The sequence below is a fragment of the Rattus rattus genome, chromosome 8, assembly GCF_011064425.1.
Source record: "Rattus rattus isolate New Zealand chromosome 8, Rrattus_CSIRO_v1, whole genome shotgun sequence".
NCBI classification, from domain to species: Eukaryota; Metazoa; Chordata; class Mammalia; order Rodentia; family Muridae; genus Rattus; species Rattus rattus.
The window spans coordinates 111784945-111811523 of record NC_046161.1 but is presented as its reverse complement, the minus strand read 5'-3'; the positions used below and the strand labels follow the sequence as shown (position 1 = coordinate 111811523).

At 48.9% G+C, this 26579-nt stretch overlaps 1 protein-coding gene across 1 annotated transcript; it reads right to left on the bottom strand.

The window, feature by feature from the left end:
- Positions 1-23073: 23073 nt before the first annotated feature.
- Positions 23074-26303, bottom strand: Rpl14 (ribosomal protein L14). Its single transcript, XM_032911168.1, has 6 exons — positions 26209-26303; positions 25538-25639; positions 24859-24953; positions 23818-23917; positions 23680-23733; positions 23074-23403 (listed from the first exon to the last, which is right to left on the bottom strand). Exons 1-6 carry the CDS (start codon positions 26209-26211, stop codon positions 23113-23115), a joined length of 645 nt encoding a protein of 214 aa, XP_032767059.1. The 5' UTR covers positions 26212-26303; the 3' UTR covers positions 23074-23112.
- Positions 26304-26579: the final 276 nt, after the last annotated feature.

Sequence of the window (26579 nt, the reverse complement as noted above, 5' to 3'; positions counted from 1 at the left end):
GTCTGGGCTCCCGCAGAGATAAAAGGTCACAAGAAGAGAAGGAGGGAGCCGACAGGAGCCTGTGGAGCCGGGAGGCGCTGTTTGACTGAAAAGTAGGCCCAAATTTCATCCGAGCTGCTATCGGCCGATAGTCTAACTGATTATTTTCTTTGAATGCCAGATGTGAAGAGCCTTCATAAAGGAATCTCAAACATCATCCATTTAAAAACAAATCGACCCAAGCAGCATGCATTGTGGCACAAAAGGCAACTTTGCAATTCCAGACTGTAGTGAAAGCCGAGCAGCCAGACTAGGGGGCCTGGCTGAGCCCGTGCATCCCACTGCTGCCCCCTGCAGGCCGCGAGCCACAGAGCAGCTGAGAGAAAAGGGGCGGCTCGGCCTGGGTCTGCCGATGCAGGGGAACGAGGGGGCGGGCAGGGCGGGGAAAGGCTTTGAAGATGGCTGGAGAGTTCTGGGTAGAGCATCTCAGAAGGCAAAGAGGTCTGCACGAGCACAGCCTCATAGGATCACTCACTCTGCAAGGCGGAGACCCCAACCGCTTTCCCAGAAGAGAAATTGCACAGGTCTGTGAACTGAGGGTCGTTATCCTGAAGCTGGCTTATCCAGCCCTCCTCCACACATCCGTGTCTCTTCCATGGGCCTGTGCCCAAGGATCCCCATCCCAAAGCTCCTGGGTCCTGGCTAAGGCCAACGCACCCAGGAGGATGTTGCCCCATGCCCCAGTCGTGTGCATGCAACCTAGACTGAGGACACTAACCCCTCCCCCACACACTGTACTCCTGGAGACAGGCTTCATCCTTAACCCATCTTAAACTGCCAAGACAGAGTTCAAAAGGACTTGCAGAGCTAAGAACATCGGAGGCACCTCTGGTCCCCAGCAGTCCTGTATTCACACACACACACACACACACACACACACACACACACACACACGCATGCACGCACGCGCCTCCCTCGCTGTTCGTGTCTGCACCCAAGGACTGACTGTATACACAATAGCAGTATGACTCGTGGATGCACTACAAGTCACTATCAGTCACTGGGGGCCAGGGACCTCTAGGGCTGGGCCTAGTAAGGCCCTTCGAAGTGAAGGTTGTGAAGTTAGTATGAGGCCCAGGGCAGCCAGGCCCTCTGCTTTGTGCTCTCAGGTTCTGCTTCCAGAGACACTTTTGATGCTGTTGGTCTAAGATTTGAGTCTTTCTTCCTTTGCTGAGCACTCCCTAAGGTGCCCACTCATCTCCACCCCTCATCTCTCACCATGACTCCTGGTCCAGTGAACTGGGAGTCGGCCTGCTCCCTCCCACTTCAAGCCCTTTGCCCCAGCTTCTCCCACCATCTGTGCTTCCTCTGTGGCTATCTGACCTGTCAGTCAAGTCCTTCTCCACGCAACGTTCCTCCCTTCCTCTATGCCCCACCCCTGCATTCCTCCAGAGCCCACTGGCCTAGTCACTTCACCGCTGGCCACCTTCCTGTCCTCGGCGCTCCTGGAAAGTAGTCAGCAACTATTTGGCCACTGCTTCGCTAATGAGTTGGCATGTACAAATAATTCCCAGTGGTCTGGGACTGTTCATGAGACCCCACCTATGTGACGTTTCCTTTAGTAACACATCTTTCTTAGAGACAGAGGCTATTTTTGCCCAGTGTTAGTTGGCCATAGGGAGGAGGCAAGGCGAGCGATTCCACAGGTTTTCTCAGTCACTAGGGAAACCCTCCTGTTTCCAGTCAGTGTCGGCATCTGAGCACCACCTAGTGGCAGGTCTTGGTCGTGGCATCCACCTGTGCAGATCCTTCCACAGCCTTTTAGGATATGAACACTTGTGAAGAACATAATTCATCTGTGGGCGCCCCCCACCCCCACCCCGATCCTTTGCGATGTGGTCTATAGAGCCTTACCTGAGCAGCTCCCTTAGGTGCATCTGTATATCCTTATCGCACCGACCTTGCTAACTATTGTTAAATGGTTTAAACTGTTAATGGTTTAAACTGGTGTTTAAATGGTTTACCTGACCAGGCTGATCTGGGGTATCTCTCTAGCTTCCCCCCTTTAAAGCCAGAAGGAATCTACGACGCGCCAAAGGCAAAGTGTAAAGAAATGTGCACAGCCGTCCAAAGACCTGAGTTCTAATGCCTCTAGCTTCGCCCAAGAAAGAGGTGGGCTTGGGCAAGCCATAGGAGAATGGCACCTGTCCCTGCCCGTGGCACTAGGAGAAGTCTCCGTCTTTGTTGCTGCATCGTGGTGTGGCGAATTTGCTAAGAGAGCCCGGGACACTTCTCACCAAGAAGCCAGGGGAAGCCAAGAGAAAGGCGGCATGCACAGATGGACGTGATGCTTTTCCTTGCCCTGGCTTAAGGTGGAGTTCAATTACTCCTCCTCGGGCAGAAGCCTTCCTCAGCCTGCCATCGAACTGAACAGCGAGCCCCCCCCCAGATTCCTTGTTCTTGTGAGTCCTTGACGTGTGTGTCCAACACCGGGTCCTGTATACCCTCCATGTTGACTCCTTCAAATACAAACTGAGGAAAGGACCCCTCCAGCGTCAGCAAGATGCACTTCCGTTTTCTCCGCAGCCCTGCCTGCCTCGGCTTTGCTGCCCTCCTGTGAGGTAGACATAGGACGCTGCTCATTTTCAGGCTGCGCTGGAGGTACAGCATCGGGCTCTCAGGTGAACTGGCAGCTGATGCCTCTTGCCTGGCAGTGCAGAGCACAGACTGGATTCTGGCATCTGGAGCTGGGCGATGCTGCCCCTCTGCTTCTCAGGGCCTCGTGGGAAACCCAGATGCAGCAAGAACCCCGCCCCCTCCGGGCTGGGAGCAGTCCCGGTGGATCCACGGAGCTGAAACTGACCGGTGCTCTCCCAGAGCGACTGCTGAAGTTCACCCAAGCTCTGCTGCTTGGAAACCAGACCGGAGCCGCGCAGAGAAGCTGCGAATACAAACACCTATGTCAGGTTTTAATTATCGACTGTGAACAGGGCAGAAAAGATGGCTCAGTGGGTAGAGGCGCTTGCCCCCAAGCCTAATGATGTGAGTTCAATCCCTGGGACCCACAGGGTGGAAAGAGAGAACCAACTCCCGAAAAATTGTCCTCTAGCCTCTTACAAGTGCAACACACACGCGCGCGCGTGCGCACGTTTTCTTTAATTGAAAACATAAGTAGATAAATAAAAACCGTGAGCCTCCATCACACATTCGTGACTGACTTTGCCCTGACTGGCATCTTCGAAATCAGCACAAGACCCAAATTCTCAAGTCTTGGTTGGGGAGACTGTTCAAATGTTGGAGCTGGAGAAAGGCTGTGAAAACGGCTGAGGGGAAGTGAGCAGCCCTCCACTGGGCTCCACCCTACGATAACTGCATTTGAATGAGCTGGGGCGGATCCTGAGGGTTATAATTGGCTCTCGCTTTGGGATTCTGTTGATGACTTCCGAAAATGTGCTGGGGCTTGGTTTATTCCGCTTTCGGATCTTGTACCACTTTAATGAAAATTTATTACCAGCAGCTTCCTGAACCGGAAAGGAAGAAATTGAAAATACACATCTGTGTATAAGTAAACAGGCGTGTGGAATGAATGCATTCTTTTTAGATGAGATGCCTGACTTCTGCTTATAAAAATGAATAAGGGGCCTTCAGCCTCACACATGAAAGGAAGCCCAGAGACCGTGTGTAACAGAGACTCGGCGCTAAGGGTGTGTTTGGGATAACCAGGGGCAGTCAGTATAGAAAGCAGTAAGTTTAAAATCAGAAGATGCGGGTTAAAACCTTCGATGTGAGAATCTAAGTTCAATCCTTAGGGCCTACAAAACAAAACAAAACAAAAACAAACAAAAAACCCAAGCCGGGCGTGGTAATGCACACCTTTAATACCAGCACTTGGGAGGCAGAGGCAGGTGGATCTCTGTGAGTTCCAGGACAGCCAGGGCTACACCGAGAAACACTGCCTCAGTGGGGATGTGGGGCTTGAGGAGGAATTTAGGCCAGGTGTGGTTTCGTACATCTGTAAGCCAAGCATGCCTCCTTGGTGAGATAGAAGGCAGGGACTGGAAAATCACCCAAAAGCTCGATGGACAGCTAGCTTACGGTATTCAAGTCAGCAGCAGAAGCGACTGTCTGTAAGTCTGTAGCTCCAGGGATCAGAGCCCTGCACAAAGGTACGACTTAAATCCAAATGCCAGGGAGGCATGTCCAACCTTTTGGCATTGCCACATGACACTATCATCTACAAAGTTCACGCTACATTCAAGAAACCTACTGTGAATACTCCAGCTTGTTTGTTTTTAATTCCATTTTAAATAAGCTTACAGTTTTGTGTTGGGCCGAGTCCATAGCTGTGCTTGGCTCTGTGCAGCCATTGGACTGTGGGTTGGACACACTGCACATTGCTTTACCTCTTCATGGTAGCCGCTGCTTCACCCCTAGGAGCGATTGATTCCTTTGACCAGTGAGAGTGGGAAGGAGGGATAGGCCACTCAAGGGCGAGTTTCCAGGGCGGGTGCGAGCACACACATTCTCTGCCTTCCCACTGTGATCAGTAACACTCCAGGTGGTATCCCATGGCCAGAGTTCCCTCACAGAAGCAAGTTTTGCCCAACTCGCAACACACATGTAAGAAATAAACACCAGTTATTTTAATCATCACAATATGATGGACTGTTAGTCCAGCATCGCCCAATCTACCTCCACTGCTGAGTCTGTAAACGCCAAATATACACTTAGAACAGTCGGGATGTAAAGTGAAGAAAAAAAGAAAGACAAATCAATCTGGGTACCAAGGGGCAAAAATGAATGAACAGCACAGGGTTGGAGAGATGCTCTGTCGTTCAGAGTGTTTGATCCTGAGTTCAGGCCCCAGAACCCATCAGTGGCAGCTCACACCTACTGTGACTCCGGCTCTCTCTAGAATGAGATCTGACACCCCATTCTGGCCTCCTTAGGCCCCTGCACACACATGACTAGCGGGCATGCACATGTGTGTGCATACATGACTTAATAAACGAATCTTAGGAGAATGAAACCTGTGCACTCCTGTTTTATTTCCCAGTAGCAAGCGCAGCCGACTGCGTGAGTCAGCGAAAATAATGAATGACTCCCCTGCGGGCACCGCACATCCGCCCTGTCCTCTACCCCCCTTTTGTATTTCACATATAATACTATGTTGACATGTTGATCATTCCGTGAATTTCCCTCAAGACAAGAATCCTGCCTTTTCATCTATATTTCTCGAATTACAAGGGTAACAAGGACACACAATTAAACCAACAAACAAGACGTAATTCTCTTGGAAGCAAAACAAAACTCTGAACAGGTTGTACAACTGGTTCAAACAGGTTTATCCCTCATTAGTCATCAAGTGAATGCAAATTAAAAACCGTGGTTGAGATACAGTTCCAGCAATCAGAAAAAGTCAAAAGGACTGGGAACAACGGAGCTGCTCTCTGGCTGGATCTGAGGCCGCTCACTAGGAGGGAGCCCCGGCCTGGTGTGGTGGCCTAGTCAACAGCCAGGGACTCCACAGCCTCACCAGCCCCGGCCTGGTGTGGGGGCCTAGTCAACAGCCAGGGACTCCACAGCCTCACCAGCCCCGGGAGGGGAACCGCCCGCTGTTGTTTTACTAAACTGCATGGCCTTCTAAATGTTTGTTTTATACTCTAAATGGGCGCTGCTCAGCCTTGGCCAGAAGCTTCTCTGTGCTGTGCTTAGCACTTAATACAAAGACTCAGAGCTGATAATGCTGTGGGCTAGCCCTAAATGGGACTCTCCATCAACCCCTGGAGGAGGAGGCACAAAGAGTGCAGGAGCTGCCTGGTGTAGTGATGTACTGCCCAGCCCTGGGGAGGCAGAGGCAAATCTGTTTCAGGCCACTCTTCTATCCAGCAAGTTCTTGGCCAGCCAGGCTACACGGTGATAGTCTGCCTCAAAATAAAATAAAATTGAATAAGATAAAATAAAAAGGAATGTAAAGGCTGCACGATGGAGAGGAGGGCCGGGAGAGGGCTGGGAGGAGGGCCAGGAGGAGGAGGGCTAAGAGGAGGGTCCTCTGGACTTGACACTGCACCATGAGCACACTACAGCTGTGGCTATCAACCAACAGCAAGCCAAGATGATCAGTGGACACTCCACTGGGCAGCACCAGTTAGCCTCAGTAGACTGAGGGGCAGGGAGGACAGAGAGAGAAGACAGACACAGAGACAGACACCAGACACACAGAGAAAAGGTTGGAAAAAACAGTGGGAGGGAATGCATTGGGCAGCCCAGGGAGGAGTAGAAGAGTGGAGAGGAGAGTTAGGGGTGTATATGACCTGGGTTGGGGATTTAGCTCAGTGGTAGAGCGCTTGCCTAGCAAGCACAAGGCCCTGGGTTGGTCCCCAGCTCCAAAAAAAAAAAAAAAAAAAAAAAAAAAAAAAAAGAAAAGGGGTGTATATGACCAAGATACATTGTTTACATGTGTATAGTTTTTGAAGAAGTAAAAGATACTCTATTAAAAAAAGGGGGGGGCTGGGGATTTAGCTCAGTGGTAGAGCGCTTACCTAGGAAGCATAGAAGGCCCCAAGGTTGGTCCCCAGCTCGAAAAAAAAAAAGAAAAAAAAAAAAAAAAAAAAAAAAAGACCAGAGATTTGGGCTGGTGAACCAGGGCAACCTTCACATCCCCAGAAGGAATGTGAGAATGTTTAGTCACTGAGCACATGGAAAAGTATACTCACCACGCGATCCCACCATTCCACCCTTAGACCTTTATCTAAGAGGAATGAAATCCCTTGCCCCTGTATCCATGCTGGACCACTACCGGTTCTATCACAACGCATTGCAAAGCTAAGCTAAGCATCTGCTGTTTCACAGTTCTCTCAGGGTAGGGCATGGGTGGAGCCCAGATAGAGCCTCTGTTTCAGAATGTCCCATAAGACCTCTGTGAAGGTTAGCTCTGGCAATGTAACACAACCTGGAATCACCTGAGAAGAGAGTATCAAAGAGGTACTGTCCACAGCCGGTTAGTCTGTGAGCATGTCCGTGTGGGACTGTTATAACTGAGTTAAGTGATGAGAAAAGATGCAGCCCTCAGTGGGTGGCACCATTCCCTAGGCAGGCGATCCTGGACTGTTTGAGAGTAGAAAACTGGGCTAAGCACAGCAAACAACACATTCATTTCTCTCTGCTCTTAGACATGGCTGTTTTGTGATCAACCGTTTGGAGTTCCTGTCTTGACCACCCCACAATGATAGAATTGTGAGCAGAAAGTAAACCCTTTCTCCCTTAAGTTCATTTTTGCCTGGACACTTTATAACTGGAACAGAAACAATATTAGGACAACCTCCATCAGCACTGAGGGAGTGAGGAGGGACTCATTGAAGATCAACTAGGGAAGAAACCTTTCCCAGAATCACAGGATACTGTTGGGATTTGCTTTCTTTTTTTTTTTTTTTTTTTTTGGTTCTTTTTTCGGAGCTGGGGATGGGATTTGCTTTCTTGAAGAGTTTCAACAGAGGGTCTCAGTTTCTCTCTAGCTATTGCCTAAAGGCCACCCAGTTCCATGCCATGTGGGCCTCTCCCCGGGGTGGTTTATTTCATCAAAAATTGTAGGAGTCCATGATGTTGGCTAACAGAACAGGAGAAACAATGTAGCCCACTTGTTCTGCACGCTGGATACATGCAATACCCACAGCGGCCACAAGAGGGCAAAGAATTTCCCAGGAACTAGAGTTACAATGCTGTCCTCTGGGAAATCAGGGGTGTAGAACATTCAGGAAGACACTGCAGTGAAATTCACAGCCCTTCTGAAGATCATTCAAAGATAATAATCCAGTCCAAGAGGAGGACTTTGCTCAATGACGGCTTTGGAACTTTGAGGTATGGGTCAGAGACATGGCTCAGTAGAAATCAGGGCTTTCCTCTAAGCCTGACAGCCTGAGTTCAGTCCCCTAGATCCCATAAGCTGTTCTCTCATCTCCCCATATGCACTGCAGAATGTATACAAGTGCACATACACACATGAATGAATGAATAAGTGTAATTTGAAAGTACAAGTCTTGGGCTGGAGAGATGGCTCCGTGGTTAAGAGTGTGGCTTAGGGGTTGAGGATTTAGCTCAGTGGTAGAGCACTTGCCTAGGGAAGCGCATAAAGGCCCTGGGTTCGGTCCCCAGCTCCGAAAAAAAGAACAAAAAAAAAAAAAAAAAAAAAAGAGTGTGGCTTAGTCAGTAGGGAACTCACCTAGGAGGCAGGAAGCCCTGGGGTCAAACTTTAACACCATGGAAACTGCATATCTCTAATCCCAGCACCTGAGGCAGGAGGATCAGGAGTTCAACGTCATCCTCTGCTTCACAGTGAGTTTGAGAGTAGCCTGGGCTATGCGTAAAACAAGATAAAACCAAAAGGTTAACTGGTATTTGTCAGGAACTAGATGTAGAACTATCATGCCAGCACCCAAGAGACTGAGACAGGAGGATCACCCCAAGTTTGAGATCAACTCAGGCTATATGGCAGGATTCTGTCTCAAAAGAAACAAGAAAGCAAACAAAACAAAGGAGGAGAAGAAGGGGGAGGGGGAGGAGGAGGAGCTAAATACTAGCTCAACAGGAGGATCGGGAGTTCAAGGCTGCATGAAGAATTCAAGGGCAGCCTGAACTATAGGACGCCCTGTCTCAAGGTCGGAAGAGAAGGGGCAGAGGCTGGATACTAAAGAGGTCCCTTTCTGTGAAGACTAAGAGCAAACAGAACCAGCCTCTGGAGTTAGCATTCAGAAGAGTGTCTACCTCACAGAGAAGCCATGGGAGAGCTCAGGCATTGCCCTCCCTGGGTCTTCCCAAGGGGGCATGGGTGAACTGCCTGGGTGATGGAAATGATGCCCATCTTATTTTGGTAGCGACTCTCCTGTTAAAAGTCTTGGAGACTAGAGAAATGGCTCTGGTTAAGCAGAACACTAGCTACTCCCACACAGCAGCTCATGACCACAGGTAGCTCCACTTCTAGGGGATCTGATGCCCTCTTCTGGTCTCTAGTGGGTACTGCATGCATGCGAGCACACAAGCACACACACAGGCACATGCACATGCACATGGATAAAGATGTTTTATTTTTAAAATGGGTTTTCAGTAACTCATAGAGGAAGGGAGGGTTTTCTGGTCCTCAGAATGGAGGATGGCTGAAGAGTGACCCCAGTCAAGGTCACTAGGGTCTTGACAAGACATAGTGACTGAGGACTTGGCAGGATCCGACATCAGTCTGAATTTCCTCTGTCCTGGTGTTGTTTGTGGTTCAGCTTACAGACACTGGGCAGTGCTCGCCTGGTAGTTTGTCAGTCTACCGGCTAAATTGTGTGGTGATAGCTGGAGCTCTGCAGCTATTTGCTGTCAAGAATAATTTAGTAGATCTATAAAACTTGATTCAGCTTCTCTCTCGTGCTCCAAACAATGTACAGATAGATATGAATCATCTTTATTTACACCTTAGGGTGGGATTCCAAGGAAGAACAGCATATATCCGGACCATCTCCCATAAAATCACTTACTGGCACCAGCAATCTGGCTTAGTGGATAAAGTGGATAACTGGAATTCAATCCCCAGCACCCATGAGAAACTCGGTAACCCCAGCGCTCCTGCTATAAGATGTGAGGCAGAGGGGCTGGAGAGATGGCTCAGCGGTTAAGAGCACTGACTGCTCTTCCAGAGGTCCTGAGTTCAATTCCCAGCAACCACATGGTGGCTCACAACCATCTGTAAAGAGATCTGGTGCCCTCTTCTGGTGTATCTGAAGACAGCTACAGTGTACTTATATATAATAAATGAATAAATCTTAAAAAAAAAAAAAAGATTTAAAAAAAAAAAAAAAAAAAAAAAGATGTGAGGCAGAGGCAAGAGAACCATTCAGCTCATGTAACCAGCACAGGAGCAGAAACATGAGAGACCTTGCCTCAAAAAAAGGAGTAAGGAGAGGACTGACTCCAAAAGCTGTCCCCCAACCTCCATAAGTGTGCCATGACATGTATGTTCACACACACACACTCACTGACCTCCACATATGTGCCATGACATATATACATACACACACACAGACCTCCATATATGTGCCATGACATATGTATACTCACACACACACACACACCCTGACCTCTATATATGTGCCATGACATATATATATATACACACACACAGACTTCCACATGTGACATGGTAAATGTATGCACAGACACACTGACTTCCACATATGTGCCATGACACATGTATGCTCATACATTCTGACTTCATATATGTGCCATGACACATGTATGCTCATACATTCTGACTTCATATATGTGCCATAACATATGTATGCTCACACACAGACCTCCACGTGTGATATGACATATGTATGCACACACTGACCTTCATATATGTGCCATGTGTATGCACACATATACACACTGACTTCCACATGTGCCATGACATATGCATGCACACAGACCTCCACGTGTGAAATATGTATGCACACACACACTGACCTTTATATATGTGACACATGTGTACATACGCATATACACTCTGACCTCCACATGTGACATATGTATGTACACACACACACGTATTAATTACAAAATGAAACATAACTGACAGAGAAGCTTGGTGAATGGATTAACCAAATGGTCACCAACCAACTCGTCACTGATGGAATAAACCCACGATGTATGTGTGTCTCAGGATATGACACATTAAGACAGATGCTGTAGTCATCCATGTTTTTGTGGCTATAACAAAAAAAAGACGCTTTATAAACAGAAGAGGCATTTTTAATTCATGTTCTGGATGCTGCTGGGCCACCTTGTAGTGGAGGCCACCTTGGTTATGTAACAGGGCAAATGTCATCAGGGCAGGAAGCCATGTAAAAGGGATTCTCACAAGAACTCTCCTTGTAATGCCCACTAACCCCTCCAGGGGGCAGCATCCCTGGTGACCCTGGTACAGGATCCTAGAAACAAACTGGAGACAAGGCAAACCGGATGCACCCCCATGGCCGACGCACATCACTTCTGCGAACTATAGAAATAACATCGCATTGATGATCAGAAGAAAACCTAAGTCTGAAAACGTTGGCAGTGAAAAAGTTAAAGAAAAACTGCAGGTTACATTGTCCTGTGTAGCTAATGGATCAAGCCTGGCCCTCCTGGGCTGACCACAGCCTCACCTCAGCGTCTGGGGCAGAGAGAAGGAAGAATGGCTCACAAGGTTTCCAGGGGGGATGAACGGAACTGTCCTGGAGTCTGTGTGTCCAATCAAACATCTCTGCTCATCTCTCATCATTCCTGCTTCTGTGTGGCAGCTCAAAGGACGACGGTCACTTCAGAAATGAAAGACACCCTGCTTCATTGCACTCTTCTTAGGAATATGATTTTCTCAAAATCTGGGCCAAGGTAAAACAGGGTTTTAAATGATGCCAAAGCATGCCCCTTCTTCTCCACAGAGAAGAAAAGTCTAAGCTTGTCAATCCCCACGCTATCTGCCCCACTATTCACCCCTCCCCCCACTGAGAGCATCTCCCCCCATTCACCCCCTCCCCCCACTGAGAGCATCTCCCCCACACCATTCACCCCTCCAGTATCTCCCCACACCATTCACCCCTCCCCCCACTCAGAGCATCTCCACACCATTCACCCCCTCCCCCCACTGAGAGCATCTCCCCCACACCATTCACCCCTCCCCCTAGAGCATTTCCACACACTACTCACCCTTTCCCCCATGCATTCGTACCTCCGTGCATTCCTTTGTTTAAAAAAATACACTGTTAAGTTGGTTCAGTCACTGCCCCTATCCTTTTAAAAAGGTTTTATTGTATTTTGTTTATTCATATTTATTTATTTATTTATTTATTTATTTAGTTAGTTAGTTAGTTAGTTAGTTACTTAGTTTTTTGAGACAGGGTTTCCCTGTATATCCCTGACTGTCTTGGAACTCATTCTGTAGACCAGGCTGGTCTTGAACTCAGACATCTGCCTACCTCTACCTTCTGAATGCTGGGATTAAAGGCATGCACCACCATTTTATTTCCTGTGTGTGTGTGTGTGTGTGTGTGTGTGTGAGAGAGAGAGAGAGAGAGAGAGAGAGAGAGAGAGAGAGAGAGAGAGAGAGAGAAGGGATTTGTAAAGCCGGATGTCTCTTTCCATTACACGGATCCCAGGGATGAAACTCGGTTAATCAGACTTAATATCAGCTTCCTTTACCCACTGAGCCATCTCACCAGCCCCCTGTGCCACTGACTTACTTATGTCACATCTGAAAATCCCCCTTCTGGGGACACTGTCCATCTAGTTCTGCAGGGATGCCTCAGCCCCAGGGACTTTGGCAAATACAGTAAGGAGCAAAGTTCAACCCAAGCTGCCCAGGGCTACAACACCAGCAGAGATGGGGCTCAGCCAAAGATGTACAGGTAGACACCACGACAGGCATCACAGACGGGGCTCAGCCAAAGACTTAAGGTAGACACCACGACAGACATCACAGACGGGGCTCAGCCAAAGACGTACAGGTAGACACCACGACAGGCATCACAGAAAGCTCTAATGTGTTTCCAGTGGCCACTAAGACTGCATGCAGACTGTGTGCATGCCCATAAAAGGTCTGAAGGGCTCCAAGCAGGGCTGGGGGTATCTGAGGCTCCAAAGGAAGAGGTAGAAGCCAAGATATTTTTGCAAACTAGCAGGGTCACACCCACGTCCCTTATCGAGAGTAATTCCCAGTAGCACAGGGACATCTGCCCAAATGGTGTCTGTGAATATCACAGGCACCCTAAATCAGGATTACATTGGAAAACTACTTTTTGTTGCTGATTTTTTGCAAGCTCACCAGAAACTTAGCAAAGCTTAATTAAATACAGAAATGTAAAGGTTTCTGTACCCACTGCTTCTGACAAGTGTCTAGGTAGAAATGAGAGTAAAGAACCCATGGGCAAGCCAGGCGTGGTGGCACACACCTTTAACTCCAGCAAAGGCAGAGGCAGAGGCAGGCGAGTCCCTGAGTTCAAGGACATCCAGGGCTACACAGAGAAACCCTGTCCCAAGGAAAAGCAAAACAAAACAACAACACCTGAGTCCTGGGCAGATCCCCTGTACTGGCTGGCATCCCCACAAGCACAGTCAATGGTACCAACTCCCCTCTTAGTCCCTGCTACACTAAGGAACCTGCATTAAGGGGCTGGAGAAATGACTCAGTAGACTTTTTTCTTTCTTTCTAAGATTTATTTATTTATTATAAACACACTGTAGCTGTCTTCAGACACACCAGCATCAGATCTCATTACAGATGATTGTGAGCCACCATGTGGTTGCTGGGATTTGAACTCAGGACCTCTGGAAGAGCAGTCAGTGCTCTTAGCCACCAGAGATGGCTATCTCCCCAGCCTCAGGCTCAGCAGTTAAAGGCATTTGCTGCTCTTACTTAGGACCTCTGTTCAGTGCCCAGCACCCACACCAGGCTGTTCACAACTTCCTGTAACTTCGGGTCCATTGGATTTGACATTCATTTCTGGCCTCTGAGGGCATCTACATACATGTGGCACACACAAGTCGTGCACACACACATAGACATGGATGCATGCACGCAGGCGCACACACAAAACAAATCTGAGAAAATTTAAAGAAAAAAGATCTGCCATTAACTTCTAAAATGCATGATCAGAAGCCCGCTCGCCCCAGTTCTCTACTCCACACAGGAATGAGAAGCCTAAGCTAGTTAATACCAAGGAGGAACGCAGTGCCTGATAAATGATTTCCCTTGCAGGGTGATTTTTGAGACATAGCTTTGAAATGGCCACTGTTGTGTTTATAAAAGGATAAAGGGTAGGGGGTGTTATGTTCTATGGAGGTGTGGTGAGTCATCCCTTCCCCCTGAGGGACCAGCCACAGGACGGTATAGTACAGAACAGAGTTTATTCAGGGTGTGGGGAGGGAGTTAAGAGGGTAGTAGGGCAGAGAAAGAGAGAGAGAAGTAGAGAAATAAAAGAGTAGAGGCCAGCCAGGAGCACGTGGAGAGAAGTGGGGATGGGAATGGGGAGAGAGGGGACAAAGAAGGAAAACTGTGAGAGAGCAAGAGAGCAAGAGCGGGGTTGGGGATTTAGCTCAGTGGTAGAGCCCTTGCCTAGGAAGGGCAAGGCCCGGGGTTCGGGCCCCAACCCCGAAAAAAAGAAGAAAAAAAAAAAAAAAAAAAAAAAGAGAGAGCAAGAGCAAGAGGAGGGGCAAGTGGCCCCTTCTATGGTGTCAGACACGCCTGGCTGTTACCAGGCAACTGAGGGGGTGGAGCTTAGACAGAATGCTAACAACTACAAGATCTGAAAGAAGAGAAGGAGAGGGGCTGGAGAGATGGCTCCGTGGGTAAAGGCACCTATGGTTCCTCCAGAGGACCTGAGTTTAGTTCCTGGCAGCGTTCAGTAGTTCACAACTACCTGTAACTACAGTGCTGGGGGCTTCTGGCTCCTCCTGGCCTCCACCATCACCCAGACATGTGGTATGTAATTAAAACACACATAAGTAATAATTTTGTTGTTGTTTTGAGAAAGGGTTTCTCTGTGTAGCCTTGACTGTCCTGGTCCTCACTTTGTAGACCAGGCTGGCCTCAAACTCATAGAGATCCACCTGCCCTTGGAATTAAAAGCATGTCCCACCACCACACCTGGCAGAAATAAGTTTCTATAAATTAAAAGAGAAAGAGGATGAGAGGTGAAGGTGGATAAACCATACTGATATTCGATAGAGAAAACGGTAGGAGTGGCCAGGACATGACCACGGTGCACCCCCACAGAAGGGATGGAGAGCGAGCTATGGGAGGGAAAATGGGAAAGAAAATCGGGGAAATGGGGGAGGGGTGGAAGGGTGTGAGGGGGAGAGGGGTCACCAAGAAACAGCACAGAAACCATCAGAATAGACAGAGAACTGGACAGGACCAAGGCCCAGAAGAGCAAAGAGAGATCAAAGACTGGAGAAAACAAGCCTTGACAAGGTCAGCATGCCAAGAGAAACACAACCCCCAGCACCAACTGACCAAATACTCTTCCTACGAGGAAAGAAAACACCCAAATTCTAAGAGATACCCAATCATCTTTTTTTAAATTTATTTATTTTATGTCTATGAGTACACTGTAGCTGTCTTCAGACACACCAGAAGAGGGCATCAGATCCCCATTACAGATGGTTGTGGGCCATCATGTGGTTGCTGGGATTTGAACTCAGGACCTCTGGAAGAGCAGTCAGTGCTCTTAACCACTGAGCCATCTCTCCAGCCCTGAAGCCCAAAAATCTTGTGGTTAATATCGTATACACTACTTTGGGGGAAATTTAATTTCTCCTGGAAAGGCAGCTGAACAGAAGTTGGCCTGACAGCTGTGAGCCCCTGTGGAGTCCCTGATAAAGCTAGGGTGTACAAAATCCCAGCATGCACCAGGAGCAAGGTTGGAAATGCTAGTCCTCAAGCAGGGAAATCCAGGCTGAAAGCAATCTAAGGAAAATGGGGAGTGAGTATGCAGGTGTGTGTGTGTGGACAGTGAGTGTGCAGGTGGGGAGGCAGTGAGTGTGCAGGTGTGGGGGAGGACAGTGAGTGTGTAGGTGTGGGGGAGGACAGTGAGTGTGCAGGTGTGTGTGTGGACAGTGAGTGTGCAAGTGGGGTGAACAGTGTGTAGATGTGGGGGACAGTGGTGTGCAGGTGTGTGTGTGTGCAGACAGTTAGTGTTCAGGTAGGTATGGACAGTAAGTGTACAGGTGTGTGTGTGTTGAGTGTGTGAGGACAGTGAGTGTACAGATATTGGGGGAGGACAGTGAGTGTGCAGGTAAGTGTGTGTGTGTGTGTGTGTGTGTGTGTGTGTAGTGAGTGTGCAGGTATGGGGGAGTAGTAGGACACCCTAGCCTGCCCTCTACAGTCTCATCTGTGGCAAACACAACCTAGATCTAAATAGTACAGCATGTGGAAGTTTTAAAACAAAGTCACTCTTTCCACTGCTTTCTAAACATACCTGTGAGCAAAATCAGTGTGGCTCAACAAGTGACACCATCCTTGACCCTGCTGGAGCCCACGCCCTCGCCATGCTTCATAAGGCATAAGGAGCTGTACAGGTTGTGAGGACAAAACTGACTCGGGGCTCCTAGAACCGGGCCGCCTTTGAACCCTGCACCAAGGGGGCATCTATGGGAACTGCACATTGCAGAGCTGCTCCTCCACACTCAGGTCAGATTCCTTCCCTAGAGCAAACAAACACCTTTCTACAGAGCGTCTGGGGCTCACCAGGACTGCAGCCTCTTGGACACTCTCGGCCCAGGGCGCTTCTCTCTCTCCAGCTTAGAGACAGAGCAGTTCGTGAGACAGACGTTCAACTAGGGAAGGAAAGGAGGAAGACACGTGGAGGACAGCTGCCAGTGGGCTCCCAAGACCTCTATCAGCCCACCATTCTTCAGGCCCAATGGGGAGAGACATGAACTCCAGAAGACAGCGCAGCATCAGGGGTCTACCCTGGGCTCCATAATGCAGCCAGAGGGAGATGACCTGGGCCTGTACCTCAAGAGAGGACACTCCTTCAGGAAGGAGGTTGTCCACTCAGGTGCTTCCTTTGGGAGCCCTTCCACAATGGTGGACACCAATTCTCTAACCAAGGAGGGACAGACAGAGAGCCACACCCTCCCGTGGAGTAAGACATCCAGATGGAAACCATGATTACTAGCAATGCCCAGCAACCTAAGCACCTCCCCAAGTTGGGGAGCTGAGTCCTTACCACAGACATCCAACCTGAAGACCTCGAGAGTTCCCAGAATCCCTGAGGAGGCACCCGGGCTCTGACAAGGTCTTACCCAGAAAGGCCATGTGGGCATAGATCTCCAGCATTGTGTCCCTGTACAGACCCTCTGTGCAGGCTGCAGGCTGTCCCACGGACTCTGTGTGAAGTACACAGCCACATCCTCAAAGGTCATCACATCCTGAAACAGCAAACTCCCCATCAAGCTTGAGTGAGGCGGAGAAGCTCTGCATTTCTAGGGGGTCCACGACCCCAAGCCCTCATGAAGAGCAGCCAGCACTGTAGCCAGGGACCAATCCAATGCTCCCACTTTCAAATGTGCAGCCCCAGCTCCGTGCCACCCACACAGCCTGGGGTCTCACACGGCCGTTCCAATATTCAGCCCAAAACCAAGGCAATACTCCCTTCCTGGTCACCATAGCAACCAGTAGGGACATATTCCTGGATTTACAGACTGCCTTTCAAGGAATGATCATCCTCATGTACGCCTGTGTCACCTGGGTTTTCTTTTTGAAGTAGAATGTACTTCTTAATTAATTCTTTGAGAATTTCATACATGCATACCATGTATTTTGGTAATATTTACTTCCTGATCCTAACTTCTCTCAGACCCACCCTTCAAGCCCCACCCCACCCCCATGTCTTGTCAGGTGTGTGTCTCTCCAAGCCCAGTCTGTGATGTTCATATGTGTATGGTGCAGTTGACTACCAGGGACCACAGCCTTCGAGAAACCGATACTCCCTCCCCGAGAAGGCACCGACTGTTCGTAACTCCTCAGCTAGGGCTCTGGAGCTCCTGAGCCCCTCCCTCCTCCATGTTAGAATGCTGACTGGCTTGAGACCTTGTCAGGTCGTATGCAGACCACCACATCTGCTGTGGGTTCGTGACTGTAGTGGTCCTGTCATGTCTTATCAGGGTGAGAGACTCCTCCTGACCTACGGTTCTTGCAATCTTCCCACATTCCTCTGTGGTAGCTCAAGTCTTGAGTGCGACAGAGATGACCATTTGTGGCTGAGCACTACACTTGTCCCCTGCAGTTTGACCAGTTATGAGCTTCGGCATTAACCACTGTCCCCTGCACAAAGGACCTCGGATACAGTCTGAGTGCACTAATCTGTAGAGATAAATCAATTTAGAGGGCAGTTTGACCCCTTGGCTAGGGTCACCTCTGAACCCTATAGACTCCCAAATGTGGGTCTGTGGCCAGGCATGTGGTACTAAGCATGTGTTTCCTCCTATGGAAAGAGCCTTAGAGCCAATCAGAAAGCAGTTGGTTGCCCCGCAAGCATCAGGCCGCTGTTGCACCATGGACATAACTTACCATGCTGGTCATTTCTGTGTTTGAACACAGCTTGGTGTTCAAAGCTGTGTAAGATTGTTGGTAACTCCACACTGAACCCAAGAAGCCTGCATTATCACCTTCTGGTGGCAAGAAAACCAGCCAGCAGGAAGGAGGTCAGTACCAACTTGATTTGTTCATGCGCTGTGATTACAGTTTTGTTGATGTATTAGTCAGCTGTCACTCATGCTGACCCCACCCATCTGCATTGTAAGGAATCACCCGTTTGTTCCTCCCCTAGCTTCTTTTCAGATTCCCAGCACCAATCACTGTGTAGAGCAATGAAGCTCTGAAAAGTCAGGGTTTTGCAAACCACATTTTCCTGTCTTTTGAGAAAGCCAGCTCTCTCAGAAGAAGTGTGTGTGTGTTCTAGCTTCCTTGGAAAAACAACTGTGGACCCAATGGAGTCACAGAACTAAACGTGAGTCACCAAAAGCAACCAAAAAACTGGTTCAGTGACCAAAAAACTGACTTAAATCAAGTGTGTAACAAGTCCAAGGTTTTTCCACCTGTGTGGTAATGTGTGACTTCACCACCACTGTAAACACATGTGTGCTCTGCATGACAAAAACTCAAAAAAGGTTGACTCAGGGCTGGAGATGGCTCAGCAGTTAAGAGCACCCGACTACTCTTCCAGAGGTCCTGAGTTCAATTCCCAGCAACCACATGGTGGCTCACAACCATCTGTAAAGAGATCCGATGCCCTCTTCTGGTGTATCTGAAGACAGCTATAGTGTACTTATATATAATAAATGAATAATAATAAAAAAAAAGGTTGACTCAATACTCAAGTGTCTGTGGAAGGCACTCACAGGCCTCAGATCACAGCAAACCTCGTTCCCAGCCCCTCCCCTTCTACAGAAGCTTCAGTTAGTAAGGTACTTCCTGCACAGCTTGAGTACTTGGGTTCATTCCCTTGAACCCACACGGTGCAAGAGTTGACTCCTGAAGGTTGTCATGTGACCTCCACATACCGTCTGTGGCATATACGTCTGCACACACACAAATAAGTGTATGGGGAGTGAAAGAAAATGCACACACTGAACACTGGTCTCTTGACAATAAGTCCACAACGGATGAAGCAAACTCTTCAACGAGTTTTGGTTTGTTTATTTTTAAGGGATGGATCTGGTCGATGGTCCGACACACGCACACACACATATGCAGTTATTCCCTCTCCCAGAGACCAGAAGAGGGCATGGGCTCCCCTGAAAGGACCTGGAGTTACAGGAGGTTGTGAAAGAATCAGCAGGGATTCTAGGAACCAAACTTTGTTCCTCTGGAAGAGCAGCAGGTACTCTAACACAAAGGTGTGGCCAGGCTCGCTCCCCTTCAACTCTGATATTCCTGCTTCTGCCTCTTCAGCACATCCTACTAGCAAGGGATACCACAACCAGCTCAATAATGAACTTCTAACATCAGCAGGTGACTCTCGTTCGCGGACACGATCTGCATTTCCACACTCACGGGATGTCCTGGCATGGCTTTCCTTTCTTTCATTAGTATCTGCAACGTCAGCCTCACCACTCCTAATATTTATTTCCTCCACCATGGGCCACTGGCCATGAACTTCGGCGTGGCCCAAGGAGTCCTTCAGCGTTTCGGATAATGGACAGCTAGTCTGAGGAGGAAGGAAGCTAACTCACCTGAGGCCAAGCGGTTTGGAGCATGACTGGTGTCCCTGACTCCTTGCACTGTTATCTGGCCTTAGATAAGCAAGACCTTAGAATCCAAGGGAACCGCAGGAGTGCTAGGGGAGGGACCTTGCCCTGAATCACTGAAGCCTCCAGTGGTGCCTGGGTTCCGTGTATCTCCCACTGTGGCCCCCAACTCCTCGGACACTTCCATCCAAAGCCTTCCTGCCTCCCACACAGGGGGAGGCCTCCACTTTGTAGGCTTTGCAGCGCGCTTTCAAAGGCGCGTGGGTCTGACAGCGAGGGGACAGACATCCTCTGAGGACAGCTGATGCTCTGCGCCCCGGGGGTGCCCCAGGGGCCCAGGGCACCCCGGGCCGCGGGGGCCCCCATATCATATTGTCCGCTTGTGGCAGGCTGGGAACGCAGAGGGAAGATCCCACCTCAGACCCAGCACGGGTGCAGTAAGTCAACGACCAACTCGCCGGAACTCTCTACAAGGCCCCAACCCGGAAGTGCAGTATACTTCGGCCTCTCTAGGCCTTCCGGAGGCCTCATCTCGGTGATAACACCGCCCGACCCCTTGACCATCGGGCGGAGTAGGAGGAGTTTGATGTGTCTCAAGGCGCCTGCGCACTTAAGAGTTTAAAGGGGCTAACACGCAGGCTCCGCCGCATCTGCTCTGAAGATGCACTTTGGGACATCTGGGTGCGTGCGCACTGGGGCGGCAGGTGGTGAGCGTTGCTCGCTCCGGGCATAAATTATACAGATTCGTTTGAGCGATATATCTAGCACCGATTTTAAATAGCAACATGACTGGACAAAAAAGTCACACCTCCACAAATAAAGATTGGACATCAGTGTGCTGATGTGGCCAGAAAATTGGCTTAGCCAGTCAGTTCCCAGCACGAGTCCAGGCGACTCAACTCAGCGCCAGCAAACCTAACGCCCTCTTCTGGACTGCCTGACACTGCACTGAGCACATACCAACACAGACACATGAATCATTCTAAAAAGTATTTTAATGATGGGGTTGGAAGAATGTTTCAGCAGTTAATAGCACTTGTTGCTCTAGTAAAGGGCCACGACTCAATTCTGGCACCCACATGGTGGCTCAAACCATCTGTTAACTCCTGTTCCAAGGGACCCAACATCCTCAGACACCACAGAGGTGCAGACAGCCCAAGCTGGCAACTCATTTACATAAAACAAACCTTTCTTTAAATGGTAAAGCAGTAGAAATTATAAGGTAGAAAGAACTTATTTCTCACTGGACACCAAGGTACTTACCTGTAAATGCCAGCATTTCAAAGGCCTAGGCAGGAACCAGAAACCCTACCTCAAACAGGTTTGTTTTTTGTTTTTTTTTCTTTTTTCCGGAGCTGGGGACTGAATCCAGGGCCTTGCGCTTGCTAGGCTAGTGCTCTACCACTTTTTTTTTCCCTTTTTTCTCTTTTTGGGGGTTTTTTTTTTTTTTTTTTTAAATTTATTTATTTATTATGTATACATCATACAGCTTTCTGCCTGCATGTATGCAACTACAGGCCAGAAGAGGGCACCAGACCTGATTATAGGTGGTTGTGAGCCACCATGTGGTTGCTGGGAATTGAACTCAGGACCTCTGGAAGAGCAGACAGTGCTCTTAACCTCTCAAACAGGTTTTTTAATGTTCAAGAAGGAAGGTGTGGTGGTTGAGGGGCTATGCAAGCTAAGGCAGTTAGTACCCTGGAGCTCAGAAGTGGGAAGCCAGAAAGGCAAAGTGAGACCTCATTTTCTGAAATTTAGCAAGTCCACAGCAGTCCCAAGGCTAAGAAATCCTCAGTAGGCCATCGTAAATACCCCTGAAACCAATCACCAAATACCTCACTGTAGTAACCATGCTTTTGGAACTGCTATCTCCATGAGTTCAGTCCCCTCCACCCCTGCCCCCTTACCGCAGGCTATTACAGTAAACGCAGTTCCAGGTATTAGTTCTTAACCATCAGTGTTTCAGTGCAGTAAGGAATTGGCCCCTTTGCCAGCCGAGGGGCCAACCTGAGTCTAACTAGGTATGGGCTCTGTGCAGAAATCCACTTCAATTCCCAGCCCTGGGAGGAAAACTGTTGCTTCTTAACAAATCACCTGCTAGTTGGCTGGTTGAAAACAATAGACATTCTTCTACTCCACCCCCATGGGGATGGGGAATCCTGGGTAGCAAGGCTGGAATTCAGTGTGGTCTCCTTTCCCACAAGTCTTCACAGGCCACTTTTTGGACCATAAACAATTTCATCATGTAGAACTCTTCCTGCCACCAACACCTTGGGGGTATGGGGAACATGCTACTTAATGAAGCCAGATGCATTTATTCTACTAGATTCTGTGAGCTCAGAGCAACCGTATGGTTGGAGAACCAATTATTCTACTTTGTATGTTTTAATCCCTAAACACAAGTCCATGAAGGGAATAGGCTCATGGAATATGGGACCACCACCTTCCTGACAGTAGAGGGCCCAATGTGTGCTCTGAAGTGCATAGATGTAATGAGCATTTTCAATTTCCTTCCCACTCTGTAAGCCAATCGGGGCTGGCTAAACTGAAGTATCAGTGTTTTTATTGTATGACCTACCTCACAGTTCCACTCTATACCTTCATTGTGCAACACTGGCTGGCCTCAAACTCCTGAGTTCACATCCATTTTGAGTGCTGGGAGTAAATGTGTATGCACCACACCAAGGCCTTCTTAAAGGCTACTCAAAGGACTACTCCACATTGCACATTCCCTAGAAGCAACCCGAATCCTCTCCTCAATCTTCCACCTGCCACCTCATAGGATAAACACAGCCCTCGAAAGCTACAGACAATGACAGGACTCCCCCTACCCCAGGTCATTCCCAACTTGTATTCCAGGTGCCCAAGTATAAACCCTTGGACATCAGATTGAAAAGCACCCAATGTGTTGGGGATGACCCTACAAACAATCCACCCCAACTTCTCTTATCCTTTTCAAGAACCAAGCTTCTCTCCAATCATCCACTTCCCTATAAATATTCAGAGCCTATTTTACAGTCCAAAATTATCAAAATCATGCCGTGTAAAGGGAAGAAACGCTAAATGCACCACACATGCCGGACAGGCAAGCCGAGCCTTGCTGTAGCTTTCAAGTTATACTAGACTCTAACTCATCAAAGGTGGGAAATATATTTATCTGTACAAGGGCTAATGACACTGTACTGTCGTGGTACCCGTGTATAAAGGATCAGTTTAATTCTGGCTGTATGCTGAGTACTGAGGCCTGGGCAGAGTGAGTTTATGTAGCTAATCCTGGAAAGCATCTCACCAGTCCATTCCCCACTTGGTGATAAGCTTAGAGTCCACACATGAGATCTACCACTGTGTCAGTCAAAAAGAACCTTTATTCTTTGTGTAGCCTCCTCATGCTTTCTTGCCGGCTGCCTTTGGAGCAGGTGCCTTCTGGGCCGGGGTCTTCTGACCCTTCTGACCTTTAGCAGGGGGCGCTGCCTTCTGGCCTGCAGCCTTCTGTGCAGAAGCCTTCTGGCCTGCGGCCTTCTGACCTGGTCCTGTTGCCTTCTTGGCTGGGACCTTGGCTTTAGCTGCTGCTGCGGCCGCAATGGCAGCCTTAGCAACAGCGGCTTTTTTAGGAGAAGCTTTCAGGAGAGCAGCTCTCTGGAGTTTCTTCACTTCAGTCTTGATTATTCTGTTCCTCTGAAAAAAAGAACACAGGAGAGCATTTGCTACAGGATCACACAAAAATATACCTTATGTCCATTGTTAAAAATCAAACTGCTTGTGCACACATTGACTTAAACAAGGGCGTCACTGCCAAGACTCAGTTGGGTCATTAAGCCAGGTACCGAGCTGTCTTGCTGGCCTCACCTAACAGGAATTTTAAACACCAATCACCTACACCACCAAGAAAGGGGCTGGCTACCATGCCCTTTTTACCCTGCATCAAATACAAACATACATCTGAAAACTTACCATTTTCTTTGCCTTCATGACTTTGAACCGATCAAAATCTGTCATCTTGGCTTTCTGTTAAAAAGAAAAAAAAAAAAATTGATCTCCCCTAACACTTCTCAGCACCCCACTCTCCAGAACTTAAAGCTTTGTCATTACCCTTTCTCTGGCATCAATTTTCTTGGCCCATCGTGTGGCGGCCCACTTTGTATTGATGTCTGCCTTCTCCCAAGCTTTCCGAACATACTTCTGGCGCGCACTGTGAGGAGCAAAGGCACAAGTTACTGAATCAGCCTCAGATTCAGCTCAAATCCCCTGAGCACACATGCCACTGCTCACATACACGTAAGCGCAAAGCCATATCCTTTTGTAGGCGACAAGAGCTGCTCCTTACACGTCATATTTTGTACATAACTTGGCCAAGTTTCTTTTTTTTTTCTTGGTTCTTTTTTTCGGAGCTGGGGACCGAACCCAGGGCCTTGCGCTTCCTAGGCAAGCGCTCTACCACTGAGCTAAATCCCCAGCCCCTTGGCCAAGTTTCTTAACCACCAAAACTTCACTGCTGCTGTGAACCCTAGCTCCACCTGTCGTCACTCGAGTACATGGTAACTGTTACTGCTCCAAGACCTGTACCCCTGACCTGCGTCTGTCTCATGGACCACCCGCGTTAAATCTACTCTGGTGGCTCATTACAGCAGGTGCTTCATTGCACCAATCACTGAAGACAACTGCACAGTACTGCAGAACAGTCTTAACCTGCATTTCCAAGAAAAACCAAACAATCGCTGTTGCCTTCATTTCCAAGCTGGAAACACACTTCTTCATGTTAAACACCCAAGTCCATCAAATGACAGGTTTTTGCATGTTTAAGGCAGGGGGCATGGTAGCACCCACCAACCGCATTACTAAGGGAAGTCAAGACAGGAAGGCTGCAAGTCTGGGGTCAATTTGGGCTACTCAAGAGCAGACATTTTCACTGAATTTATAAGGGGGTGGGGGAGGGGGAGACTCAAACAGTAAAGCGGAAGACCAAATATAGCTAACTTCCATGATGGCAAACAAATGAAGCCATACTAAGTAAATTAAGGTACGTTTGCTAAATATAGACACCTTTTGTGGGTTGGCTCCAAAACACCTGTATTGTCTGCATATAACGGACCATGGCACCAAACCGAAGAGTGACTTAGAACCGGGTGTTACCTGTGTGGGAACTTGAGGATGAAGTCAGTGAGCTGCATGCATTTGAAGGGCATGGCCTGTCTCCTCACCCGAGTGCAGGGTCCATCCACTAAAGCCTAGAATACAAAATTGAGAGCCTTAGTCACCTCATATTCAAGATAACTGCAACCTCTATATAACCTCTGGTCTTCTTCAGGGCCAAATGTACATTACTATTGAGATAAAGCCAACGTGCACTCTAACCCAATATCCCAAACACCTTCATTGTGGGTCTTTTCCCCCAGACAAGGTCAAGTAGCCCAGGCTGGTGGCAAACCCCTGGTTCTCCCACCTCATCCTCCCAGAGCCTGAGGTAACAAGAGCCACCACAACTATCTTCAGGGCTGGGGAAATGACTCCAGGGTCTCTAGCAAGCAGTCTTGTCAACAGAGCTGCACTTCCAGCACCATTGGTCTTTTACAGTTACCTCATTTAAACTCACCGGTATTTGTCTGTCTGGTTTACCTGGTGAACTATTCTTGTGAGATTACTTCTTACCTACCCTGTACTTCAAACCCTGTGCCCAGTGTTTCCTCAAAGTAAAGCTGTAATCTGAAGAACGCCACCCAAGGACCACTCTAGCTACCCTGAGCACCATGTATAGTGCTGTCAATCTATGGCCCCGTTAAAGATTATAAAAAATACTTCGTCCAACACGTACCCTGTTTTGATCAATAACATCTACGATTGCGACCAGCTTTCCAGCATGGGGCCCAAAGGAGATGTAGGCCACTCGGCCAACCTCCACGAAACGCCTGAACACCTAAAACAGAAGAAACAAGGGTTGGCTTTAGATATTCCAAGTCCGATGTTTACCGGCAACACAGGGCTCAGAGCCGCCGTGGGGGCCGAATTTGAACTTAGCAACCAGTCCTTTTAACTTAAAGTGTCCTGCATGTGTTAAAAGAGTCCTGCATGCACTTTTTCCAGCACTCAAGTAGCCCGGATTCGCCCTTACCCATGTCTGATACTCCTTTAGTTCTCATACAATTATCTCATTGTTCGACTCTGACCCACTCCCCGGTTCACTTTTTCCGGAGAAATAGAGCTGAAGGGAGCTCCCGAGGAGTCAGGCCGCCCGGAAGGGCCGAGGCCGCAGCAGCGCCGCCATCCCCGAACTTCAGGCCCGACCACTCCCGCCACTGCGCACGCGTGGCCCCGGCAGAGCCATCCACGCGAGCCGCGCTCCACGAGGGCTGGGTTCCGCGCCCCACCGCCTCCCCACGCGCTTCCCGAGTCGCACAGAGCCACTCCACGCCGGGGCTCGCCCGCTCGGAGCGGAAGACGAGCGTCCCGACCGCCGTGCTCGGAGCCCTCAGCAGACACACTCACCATGTTGGCGGCGCTCAGCGAGAAGGGAGAGGGCCCGCCCTGCCGTGCGCATGTGTCGGCGGAAGCTCCGCCCCTACGTCCAGCGTAGCCACCGATTGGTCGACAGGGAACGTGCGTGCGTTTACGCATGCTCAGTAGGTAATGACATGGCGGTGCGGGTTCTTAGCTGGTTGCTTCTTCTCAGACACGTGCTGTGAACTTGGTGTTGTAATTCCTCTCTTCTTGTTTGTTTGGGTTTGGGATTCTTGGGACAACGCTCAGTGTCTGCCTTCTCTGTATAATCCGGGCAGTCTCGGACGCAGCAATGCTCCTGCATGTCTCTCAAGTGCTGGCATGACAGGGCGGTCACTCCTGAGAACTTTACAGATAGG

Coding starts and splice junctions, on each gene's coding strand:
- Rpl14 (XM_032911168.1), bottom strand. Junction 24,954..25,537: donor ATGTTATTGATCAAAACAGG/GTACGTGTTGGA, acceptor TTTGTATTCTAG/GCTTTAGTGGATGGACCCTG. Junction 23,918..24,858: donor ATCCTCAAGTTCCCACACAG/GTAACACCCGGT, acceptor TGCTCCTCACAG/TGCGCGCCAGAAGTATGTTC.